The sequence below is a fragment of the Tiliqua scincoides genome, chromosome 7 (assembly GCF_035046505.1).
Source record: "Tiliqua scincoides isolate rTilSci1 chromosome 7, rTilSci1.hap2, whole genome shotgun sequence".
Lineage (NCBI taxonomy): Eukaryota > Metazoa > Chordata > Lepidosauria > Squamata > Scincidae > Tiliqua > Tiliqua scincoides.
In genome coordinates, this window is record NC_089827.1 from 77,584,871 (window position 1) to 77,597,069 (window position 12,199).

Consider the following 12,199-nt stretch of genomic DNA (forward strand, 5'->3'; position numbering starts at 1 on the left):
AGGACGCAGCATATGACCCATTGGCACAGCTGCATCAACACTGGAAAGTTGGATAGGATTGGGCCCTCAGTATCACATCAAGAGGGATCAGTTGCTCTGGGAGCCTGATAGCAGGTCTTAAGTCCTATGGTTCACTGCCTCTGCACATCAAAGTGTAAAGTTTTATATCTGACATCCACTGTAACTTCTACACATACCAATTAAAAAAGAATAGAGATAAATGTATGAGAAAAATACCTGAGTGGGCCATTATTTTGCTTATTTTGTGCTTAACAGATATACAGTAGTAGCTATTAATTGTGTTCATTGCAAAACTACTGCAAGGTCACAGAGACCTTTGCACACCATATCACAAGCATTCGTGCCTTGTAGTGTTGAATCATTCTGCTGTCTTTTTGGGAATCTGTGGTCTCTGAACTAAAGAAGTATTTTTAGCTGGCGATATGTCCATCAGTCATTTAACCATAACCTAGTTTTTAAGGGTATTTTTGGCTTTCCATTTTTATACTCAAGACAGCTAAAGGGGCGCTGTTTGGTTATTTCCACTGGGCTTTCCTGCCTCTGTCCTGCTGTCAGAGGATCAGCCTCTACGACACGCAACACTCTCTTTTCAGCCACTTGTAAAATTCTGCAACATGGTTGAGTTCAAATTCATGTTGCTTGTGCCATCTGTCTTTCTGATTACAAAATTCCTAATGGCGTTTTGGAATATCTATCCTGTGCAAAATAGTAAAAATAATACATGTTTAAATTGAATTAAAAGCTACATTGCACAATAGCTTTTAGCACACATTTAGTACTAATTTTTCGGTTAAAACGTTCAATGTTTCTTGGTGAGGGAGATAAAACAGCTATTTAATCCCTTCACATTTTAATTTAATTAGAATAAGCTCTTCTTTCAATTAAGATGTTTACCACAGTGGCACCATTAATTCTATGTTAGTGATAAACATTTCTCTCTTAAAAAAATAATTAAATTTGTCTCTGATCAGGGTCTGAGGAGAGAGATGCTCCTTTCATTTGTTATCCAGCCAAATATGCTGTGAGGTGTTCAGTAGCTGTAGGATCCAATTAACTGGAAACACTAGCATTTGCTTTTCAACAGGATTGCCAAATAGATGTTCATAAAAGCTTTTAGATCATATTTAAAAAACTCCCTAAAAAGTGTTTTAACAGAAGGTCATTTCTGCTTGAGCTTTCAAACCATGTACAGGCTCAAGGAGACGTTAATTGAATGCAATATTCCCATATAAATACACACTAGAAGGCTATGCACTTTTCATTTTCTGCCGACAAGTAAATTGTCTTTGAAGTTCTTAGGCACCAGATTTCCGTGTCAAGGCATTATTCGGGAAAGATCTAGAAAGAAAAGAAAAAGGTAGTTCTTTAAATCAGATGTTGGGGTCAGCAGTGTGAAGTGTACATGGTACATTTTTTCATATACCAAAGTTGAAAGATACTGAGATACCATTCAGGGTCCTATTGAGAAAGCTTGTATCAGTGCTTGAAGAAGTCCTTCTGGAGCCAAAATTAATTTTGCTATTCAAGACATAATATCCTAGAAGTCCATTTAAAGTTTGACTTTGATATGACATATAATTGTCACAGTTGGCACACATACCAACTGATGATACCGCAGCATGCACTTGATAAAGTGAAGACTAATTCCTGAAAGTTTATGCAGAATATGTTAAGTTTTCAAGGTACCACAAGTCTTTTTTTGTTTGTTTGCAATAGCCAACTGCTTTTATCTACCCTTTTGGAATTAATGGCACAATTCAGATGTCATGCACAACAGAGATTAACCAGTGTTCCATATTCTGATTCGTTTTTAAACTCTGGCAAGAACAAGCCAGGTTCACCCATCATGGTTGCTTTAAACCAAGATAAGAAGACTTCTTCCTCCCTTAACATGTGAAGGGGAAATGTTTGAACCATGGTATGCATATATTCCTGTTCCCAGGCAGTGTCTGAGTAGGGCCAATATATCACTTTGCAAGCAATAAGTGACAAGTGTAAGGTGCAGTGGGCACTGTCATCACATTCTGCAACACTGAGTTGATATTATACATTTTGTATTAAAACGTTGCCCTTCTTCCATGTGGATCTGAGTGATTCTAGCTAATCAGGGATCACATAGTGGATGTGACATCACAATGTCGCTTAGCCACAGTGTGGTGATGTCACCAAAAGTATACAAAGCCTCAGTGCCTTTGTACTGAATGGATACTCTAGGGGGGGGACATGACCCCATTAGTGAGACAACCTAATTGACACTCTCTGTCTTGCTGTGTTCTGATGGTTTAGTTAACTGCGGCATAGCGAAGAGCATCTGCCCAGTTGGCTCAGCAAAAGGACCACGTTTCCTTCTCCAGCATCTCTTCGATTAATTCTTCTCCCTTTCACAAGGGAGAGTGAAAAATCACGTGGAGGAGCACTTCTTTGTCTTGCAGAGAAGCTTCAGTGAAAACTGTGGTCTGTTGCAGCTCAGCTCTAGTTTTAAGTGACTATTGCCTAATAAGTTCTTTTTAATTACAGAGCAAAGAGATTGCATTCCAGCTTCATGAGGATTTAATGAGGGTTCTTAATGAGCTTTATACGGTAAGCATATTGATTTGGATTTGGTTGCAAGAATGTTTCATTGAAAATCCATTAATACATATTAACATTGTTTTGAGTCAACATCCTGTGGCATAATACTGTGTTTTAGTTCCGTGACAACATCTACACAAATAAGATTGTTAAAGTAGCCTTAGGAGAGACATTCTTCTAAAACTTCTGGAAGACAATTAAGACTGACTTGTCTTTGTAACATCCACCATGTGCTTAGCTAGAATTTAGAGGTGTCTTGACTTGTCTAGTATACTTAATGCATTTAGCTGGTTCATTGTAATTTGTGACTTTATGTATCTAGAATAATATAGTTGGGCTTCATGTTTTTCACAGCACCTGGCCTTAAACACATGTCTGGCTTTCTGAATTACAGCCGTGTCAATAGGAGCTTTTCATTGACTTCAGTGGAAGCAGAAGAAAGACTTCCATGCTTTGTGCCACAAGGCGGCTTATTCTAGCCATTAGTAGAGATCTTAGCAATGTAGTGCCATGAGCCCTCTGACTGGTCCTTTTGATATTTGAGGATCTATTTACTATTGGGATTATTTATAGAAGTAGATTTGAGGATGCTGATGAAATGCAAAATGGATGCGTGGTTGGGTAATGAATTATTTGAGAAGGCTGCTGGGGTTTGTGGTTGCATGTGCAACTTGTTGAAACAAATTCTTGATGGAATAAGAAGTTGAGCAAAGATGAACAAAATACTGCTATAGAGAAAAGGATGAGCTAGTTGCATGGTAAGTTTGCATTCACTTAAACGTGTCTGTCTAACGTATTCTTCAGGTTTGTGATACGTACAGTGTGTCTGACCTGCATGCACCTGCACTGCAAACAGGACAGGGCCCTTGTGTTGACACAGTAAAAGCACTCAAGGGGTGGTTTTGGTCAGAGCTGGATTGAATTTGATTGAGCCCCCAGCTGGAAGGGTTTGCATTCCATTTACATTGTTTGATGTGCTTTTTCAGTCCCTTGTGAACTGACAAATTTTTTTTCTGAAATATATGATTCTACATGTTACATAGCTACATGGTTTTTTCTGTTTGGGAAAAATTACATTGGCATTTCTACTGGTTAAATTGTTCTGTCTAGACAAGTAATAGCAGGATTGAATCATCTGAGTGAATCTTGGGTGTTTACTGCAAAATTGTGCTTGTACAAAAGGGTGGAAGGTGTTTACAACTATAGAATAATCATGGTGATCTAAGGCTGTGCACAGAATTGCTTATTAGGAGCAGAGAAAATTGTTATAATTGTATGATAAAGCCATATTGCTTTAATATGTCATCTTATGTAACATAACACTCACCCAGTAGAATAGCTACTTGGCCACACAGAGAAGAGAACACTGCAATGCATTCTGCTTGGGACTGCCTTGAAAACTATTGGGTGGCTGCAGAATGTGATGACTGAGCACCTATGCGCTGTTGTAATAAAGTGGTTGGGGTGGGGATAGTGGGAGGTGCAATTTTCTACTGTTTTACCCTTCAGTGTTGTTCCTGTGGGGCTGTGCCAGCTCTGTCATTGGCATAGTGTTCTTCCAGTGTTGGGGTCACATCCATCATCTGAAAGGAGGTTAGATTATGGTGTAAGTTGACTCCTCCTCATTCCTGCCGTGTCCCTTCCACGTCACACCCCAGTCTCCTCCCAGAAGAGTTGTGTCAGCATCCAAATGAATCTGATCTACAATGGCACAGCATTTTTCTGGCGTTGGGCCAGCATCAGTGGCATGTCCTTCAGCAGGCAGACTTCTACACCGTCAGGGTACGTGGAGATACACCAGTGGATAGGATTTGGTTATAAAGTTAGTGTGTGTGTGATAGCTAAAAGTCCATTAGAGCAAATCAAGGGGAAACCTAAATACTTCATCAGATTAATTCCTGGCTGTTTTTACTTCTGTGAAATATGAGTTCAGTTAGTAATACTTCTGTTTATACGTCTGTTCAACTGTTCAAAGTTGATATTCATAAATCAAGGAGAACTTGAAAACCCCCTCCCCAAAACCCTTAGGATTTTAAAATCCATACATAATATTAGTAGACACTAATAGTAGTAGGCACTATTATTGTATAGGTTTGGACTTCCATCACGTTTTTGGACAACTGGTTAAATCAAAGTTCTGATTTGAATGTGTGCAAAATGAAATTGGAAGTAACACATGGTTTGTTAATCCCCCAAGAACAGTTGTTTATTTCCTGTCAATGTTGGCAACTCATTTTCAGCCACTTCATTATCTGAAAATAGGTGTCATGCCATTACATGAGTATATTTTAACAAAGCTGTTGAAACCAATAGATTATGAATGCCATATGTTTATGACAGAGGTCTGGGTCCTAGGAGAAGAGTTCACTGAAGTCTAAAACACTTCCCCCCTACTGTTGAGAAGGTATCAGAGCATGAAAAGCCTTTTTGATTTTGAAAAATAACTGCTTGTACTCAAAGGTGCTTTAAGCAGTTGGAAGTCCAGGTCTCTTTGAATCCCAGATTTCCAGCCTTTGAGATGAACTACAAAGTGATTTTGTAGCATGCTCAGCATAAAAAGCTTCAGTATTGTGAGACATGCAGATGAAATGAACAACATCTCCAAAATCTAGATCTTTCTTTATTTAAAGCCCACAAAGGCTTGTTGGGACACTGCTGTTAGAAAGGCAGCTTTGGTTATATCTGTGTTCCTGATAGATGAGTTTTTCAAGACCCCTCCCCCCCCACACACAATCTCACTGGATATCAGAACACTGTCTTTGTATGTCTGGTTGATCTGATCTTGCAGAAATACAGTGGCCACCGCACACTGGAGATATTGTACCATGCACAGTACATGATATTAAGTCATTTCAGGGGATTTTATTTCCATGCAAGTGCATTTGGCTTTACTGCTGTAGACATGATCAGATTTGAGACAATGAACAAGCAGGAACAAATGCTGGAGGTTTGGCCTGCAGAGGTTAGTCAAAAGACTGGGTTGATTCTGAAATGGGGAATGGAGCAGAGACTCCAGGAATGAACTGTTAAAATTTAATTGATGCCCTGAGTTCTGGAAATTATGAAATAGGTTCTTCTCAAAGGCTCTTCTTGGTACATCTACCCAAGGTATATTTCATCCTTTTCAGTTTGGTGTATTAAAATTAAAGAAAGCCTAAGATTTCTACAACTTTATGTCGTTCTTTATTATATTAGAATTCAAAACATTTTCTGAAAAGAATCAGGTGTTTAACACTGAGTTAAAATGCAGTATGTCATATTAATATGTTGAATGTGTGAAATACTTTCATGCATGTGCTTCCTTTTGCTATGCTTGTAGTTCTGGCTTTTTACAAACACGTCCAACACCTTCTTGACTTACCTCCCTTACCAGAAGTCTGTTCCAATTTTACTGTGTTTCACCATTCAGCACTGTGTCTTAAGATTATTTACTCCCGTTGGTGGTCATTGTTTGTGCCCAGATGCACAGCAAGATTCAAAGATGTTGTGTTACAGAGCCTTCTGTAGGAATCTGCTTTATTGACATCTTTTACCTTTTTACGGTTTATGGTTGATTGGATGCTGTCTTTACAAATTAAAAACCTGTTTTAATACTCCTTTAGACTCTACCCCCCACCCACAAACACTGCATCTCTGTTTTTAAAAAAAGCCAGTGTATGGATTTTTCAAAAAGGACCCCTTACTTACCCTGAAGGACATCTATCACCTTCAGTCACTGTGCTGTTTCTGGATTGGCAAGCCCCTGTGCCACAGCAGGGAGAGTTTTCACTACTTCCAGGACTTCAGAGGAGTAGCTTACAGGTGTGTTATTCTAAGAGGACTTGCTTGAACATTTTAGAGTAGGGGAGGAAGACCGTTCCTCCTTGCTAGGTGCTTTGCGGGAACTCAAACACTGTTACATTGTGTCAAAAAGAGTATCTATTGCCACTTTAAACGTAGAGAAATATTATACTCCAGTGATTTTCATAGTGGGCGCTAGCGCCCCCAGAGGGCGTTGGAAAGATCCAAGGGGCGTTGAAAGTAAAATGGGCGTTAGGGGGGCGATGGGGACAAAGTGGGCGATAGGGGGCAGTGACAGGTCAGGCCAGGTGAAAAACGCTGGCCGCCACCAAAAAAAAGGGGTTCCAGGCAGCCAGTGTTTGAATTTGGCGCGCTTTGTCCTTGCGCCTCTGATTTGTTTTTCTCTGCCTGGAGTCAATGAGCGGGAGAAGGAGGCTCCTCCCCCCTCACCGCTCAGAGCACTCCAGACTTCTGAGGCAACAGCCTCGTGAGTGCTCTTCCCCTGCGCCGCTTTGCCGCCTGCCTCCCTGCTTGTGTGGCCACAGCCTCAGCGCTGGTCGTGGTGCCTGCCTGCTGCCTGTGTGGCCACAGCTGCTTGCCTGTGCCGTGTGCCTGCCATCGCCACCACAGCCTCTGCAGCGGAGTTGTGCTGCCTGCCTGCCTGCCTGCCTGGGACCAACACAGCTCAGCAGCAGCCTTCTCCATTGATATCCAGGTAAAAGAGGAGAAGGAAGTATAAGTGTGCAATCCTGAGGCTGTCTACTCAGAAGTAAGTTCCATTATATTCAATGGGACTTACGCCCAAGAAAGTGTCTTAAGGGTTGCAACCTCAATACATTACGTTAAAAACATTACTCATCCTACTTGTGTCTACTCATAAGTAAGGTCCATTACTCAGTTGGGCTCGCCCCCAGCCCAGCAATCTCCCCCTCCCAATCCCCCCTGCACCTGCAGCCTCTATCTCCCAGTCTGAGCCCCATCCCAGTTGTGTCTACTCAGAAGTAAGCCCCCTGAAATGAAGTGGCTTGGATTGCAGCCTAACTAGTCTTGCCCCCCAACCCCTCTGGATCTGCCTGCACTGCCCCAAAGAAAATCCCGTCATGCATGCACCCTCCCGCCCCAAGATAAAAAATATATGCAATATATTTATACATATTTATTTATAAATTTATACATATACAAGATGGTTGATGCTGGATGCAAAAAGGTTGGTTGCAAAGTTTGCTGCAAGTAGTGGTGTGTGATTTGCACAGGTGTTTTTTGACTTGGCCTGCTGGAGACTTCTGCAGACTCTGCAGAGAAGGTTGGTTGCAAAGTTTGCTGCAAATAGTGGTGTGTGATTTGCACAGGTGTTTCTTGACTTGGCCTGCTGGAGACTTCTGCAGACTCTGCAGAGAAGGTTGGTTGCAAAGTTTGCTGCAAATAGTGAGTGCGTGCTTTGCAAAGAATTTGCATATTCTTGTTCCAGAATAAAATATGGCTCCAACACAGCAAACAAAAAAGAAGTGTAGGCAATACAGTGTGGAATATCTGAAATATGGATTTGTACCAGCACCAAATAACGAGCAGCAACCAATGTGCCTACTGTGTGAGGGAGTTTTTTCAAATGAAGCCATGAAACCTTCCAGGCTCCTACAGCATTTGAAGAAAATGCACTCTGATAAAGCAGACAAAACCTTAGCATATTTTCAGTCACTTCGGGAACAATTACAGAAAAGGAAAAATATTGTAAATATGTTTGCTAGCACTTCACAGCAATCCAGTGATGGTTTGCGTCATCACTGCATCTCATTGCTAATTGCTAGATCTGGTAAGCCTCATACAATTGGGGAACAGCTTATTCTGCCAGCAGTCAGTGAGGTTCTGCGCACAGTTCTACACAAGTCACCCGAACAAATTATTAAAGCTATTCCACTCAGTGATAACTCTGTTCAAAGAAGAGTGGATGAAATGGCTGAAAATATTGAAGACACATTGTGCAACATGCTTAGAACAATAGAATTTGGTTTACAATTAGATGAGTCCTTTCTTCCAGGCAATCAATCTTTGCTTCTTGCTTATGTTCGTTTTGTCAAAGATGAAAGTTTGGTTCAAGAGCTGTTATTTGCAAGACAACTAGAAACAGATACAAAAGGGGAGTCAGTATTTCGTGTTGTTGAGACTTTTTTCCAAGGAGAAAGATATCCCGCTTACCAACATTCTTGCTTGTGCAACAGATGGGGCACCTGCGATGACAGGTCGTTACCGTGGCTTCATCAGTTTCTTGAAAAAAGCTGTACCTGGTGTGTTTACAGTCCACTGTGTAATTCACAGGCAACATTTGATCGCAAAAAACCTAAGCAGTCGACTTCACGAATCATTAAACACTATTATCAAAGCGATAAATAAAATTAAGGCACATGCTCTCAATTCTCGATTGTTTCGACAGCTCTGCATTGAGAACGATGAAGAGTTTGAACATTTGTTGTTGCACACAGAAGTTGCAACACAGAAGTGTTGCAGAAGAAGTTGTTGCAACACAGAAGTGTTGTTGCACACAGAAGAAGCTGTCAAAGGGAAACTGCCTGAGACGTTTCTATTCAGTTTTTGGAACAGTTGTTGAATTCTTCCAACAATCCTGTTCTCTCTGATGAACTAAGAAACATCAAGCATGATACCGCCTACTTGTCTGATGTATTCACAAAGTTTAACGAAGTTAATCTGCAACTGCAAGGAAATGAGATTAGCCTTATCAAAGTCAAATCTGTTCTCTCCACGTTTCGCTCGAAGTTACAGTTGTTCAGACGTAACATAGCCCGTCGTGAGCCCTTTCAGTTTCCGAGCCTCTCTGAATTGGAGGAGAAAAGCATACCAGACGATTACCTACAAGTGTATTGTGCACACCTGGATGAGTTGCACAGAAACATGTCTGATAGATTTCAGGATCTTTTTTTGCTTCAGATACCAGACTGGGTGATAAATCCATTCCTAGATATCGGCAATGATGAAACAGGAATGGTAGAGGAAGAACTTATTTCACTCCAAAATGACATTGAGCTCAGGCCAAAGTTCAAACAGTCATATCAAGACTTTTGGTTACAAAAAAAATTTTTTGGCCGATACCCTGCACTGTGGAACAAAGTTAAGATGTACTTCATTGCTTTCCCTACATCATATTTAGTGGAGCGAGGCTTCAGTGCAGTCGCCTACCTACTTTCCAAGCAAAGAAACAGACTGAACATTATTGAACGTGGGGATCTAAGACTTTTCCTTAGTTCTTTCCAGCCAGATGTTGATAAGCTGATATCCCTACACCAGATACATCCATCCCATTAAACTTGTGAAGACAACATAGTTGCAGAAGAGATGCAAATTTAGCTTTTTAAAAATGTTATTTATTAAAAATGTTAAATGTTATATATTTAACTGTAAATACTGTTTACTAGATTTATTTGTCAAATACATACGCTTTTTTTTTATAGTGTTGTATTACTTGTTTTGAATTTGCAGTAGACTATTAAGCAAAGAGATGGGGGGTGCTAGGAATTTTTCCTGGGCCTCAAGGGGGCGTTAGCCCGAAAAAGTTTGGGAACCACTGTTATACTCCCAGTAGTGAAAATGGGCAGCCTGCATTTCATTTCTGTTGAACAGTTCAAATCTCTACCATTTGGGAGATCAACCAAAAGCACCTTCCTGATCAAGTTATAGGTAGAGAAATATTCTCTGTGCCCTACAATGATTGAATTTCTTTTCCTTTAGAGACATTCATTGTTGTTTAAGCCTATAAAGGCTTTTATTTAACACTTTGTTTATTCTTTTAAAATATAATAATAATAATAATAATAATAATAATAATAATAATAATAATAATAACAGCAGCAGCAGCAGCAGCAGCAGCAGCAGCAGGTATTTATATACCGCCTTTCTTGGTCTTTATTCAAGACTTTATTCAAGGCGGTTTACACAGGCAGGCTTTATTAAATCCCTTATTAACTAGGGATTTTTACAATTTCAAAGAAGTTTCTTTCTTTCAAGAACGACTACATTCAAGGTGTTTCATTCCAATCTGGCTTCACATTCTGGCCTCCATCCTCTCACGCTCATAGCAGATGGAATTGCTCGGCTTCAGCTTGTCAGCTACTCCAAAGTCGCACAGTGCCGGTGGCCTCGAACTGGCGACCTTGTGGATGTTATCTTTAGGCAGACGGAGGCTCTACCCTCTAGACCAGACCTCCTGCCCCTGTACTGTAACCTACCCTGAACCCTAGAAATAGATCAGGCAATACATTGAAACACTGTATGGTATCCTGGAAGTAGGAAAGGTTTTCTTCATTTTCCCTGAGCTCACCTTGAACTTTTTCTGTCATAGGTCATGAAAACATACCATATGTATCATACAGAGAGCATCAGTGCGGAAAGCAAACTGAAGGAGGCTGAGAAGCAAGAAGAAAAGCAAATTAGCAGGTCAGGAGATCCTGTTTTTCATATGCGGCTGGAAGAACGGCACCAGCGATGGAGCTCTGTGAGGAAAATGGAAAAAATGAAGGAAAAGGTAAGACGGGTTTCATAGTCCATCAGTCATTTCCAGTCACCACAATAGAGCTCCAGTCCTCCTCGGAGGGTAGGGGCCTAGGCTTGTACAGAATATGTGTACTGTATTTAGAAGTAAATGTTCTGGGAGCTAACTTTCAGCGAAGTTGCAGTGAACTTTGGGGGTTCCCGAAGAGACTGTGAAATAGATATGTTTTCATGTGCCTAAACAACTAAGGCACACTTCGGTGCCAGGAAGACGGTACGAAGAGCTGAGAGCTTGAACGGGGGGTCCTTAGAAACAGGCAATTTCAAGGATTTCTCTCTGTTTTGCTCTGTGCTGAAGCATATCTATCCCGGGCGACATCTTTGAGAAGCTCGGAGAGCTGAAAACCCGTCCTCCCACGGCCTAGATACAACAACATTGCAGCAAAAAAAGCTATTAAGACTGAGTGAATTTGGCTCGTTAAAAAGTTTTACTGAGAACTGTAAGTAAGAAGTCTGGAGGAGGAGGAGATAATTCAAGATTATTCACGCTGGCCGTTAGCCACCCAGGGGGGGAATAGGTGAATTGGTATTTCCCCTGCTGGAGTAAGTACAAGATTATATTTTTTTTAATGGTATGTACCGAAGAGAAATAAATAAGTAATCTTCAACGAAGGAAATAAAGTCTACCTTCATTTTCCCAGCAAAAAGCCTTTATTTAAGCCTGGACACTGCTGGCTTCGGTTTCGGTTTCTCAGCAAGAGGCTTGAATTTTTTTTTCTTTTGGTCATTTAAAGGCATACTAACCTAATTTGACTGTGGATTTGATTGACTTTTTTTGGATATAAAAATTTGGAAAGTAGCCCTGGATACAAAATTAGAAAGTAGCCCTGCAGGAAGTGGCTCGAGTTGGTGTTGATAAAAATGGCTTTTGAAAATCTAAAAGATGATCATGAAAGCCAGGCTTTGTTGGTGGACTTTCTGATGGATTTTAGAAGAGAAATGGAGCAACAAGTCAGAGAACTCTCTGAACAAATTGGGCAAATAAGCTCCTCCCTTGTAAACTCGCGGGAACAGATTATAAACAATAGAGAAGAAAAAAGAATGGATCAGATGTCAGGTGAAGTTAAAGAAGTGGAGTATTTTGAAATGGGACACGAGATGGAAGAAGCAATTGTTATAACTGGGAATCTTAAGGAAGAAAAAAAGACGAAATGTTCAGAGAGCAAGCTGTCTCAAGAAGAGGAAGAATTTATGGATTGAATTCAAGAATAACGGAATGAAAAAGAAGAAAGAAAAACAGAGGGGGGGACTTAAGAAGAAAAAGAAGAAG

General features: G+C 40.6%; 1 protein-coding gene across 1 annotated transcript in view; it reads left to right on the plus strand.

Annotated features, from left to right (window-relative positions):
* Positions 1 to 12,199, plus strand: part of SRGAP1 (SLIT-ROBO Rho GTPase activating protein 1) — a 133,285-nt gene that overhangs the window by 81,708 nt on the left and 39,378 nt on the right. The window contains exons 4-5 of the mRNA XM_066634383.1: positions 2,539 to 2,601; positions 10,721 to 10,903. Of these exons, the coding sequence (XP_066490480.1) occupies positions 2,539 to 2,601; positions 10,721 to 10,903 (246 nt within the window). The remainder of the gene's footprint in view (positions 1 to 2,538; positions 2,602 to 10,720; positions 10,904 to 12,199) is intronic.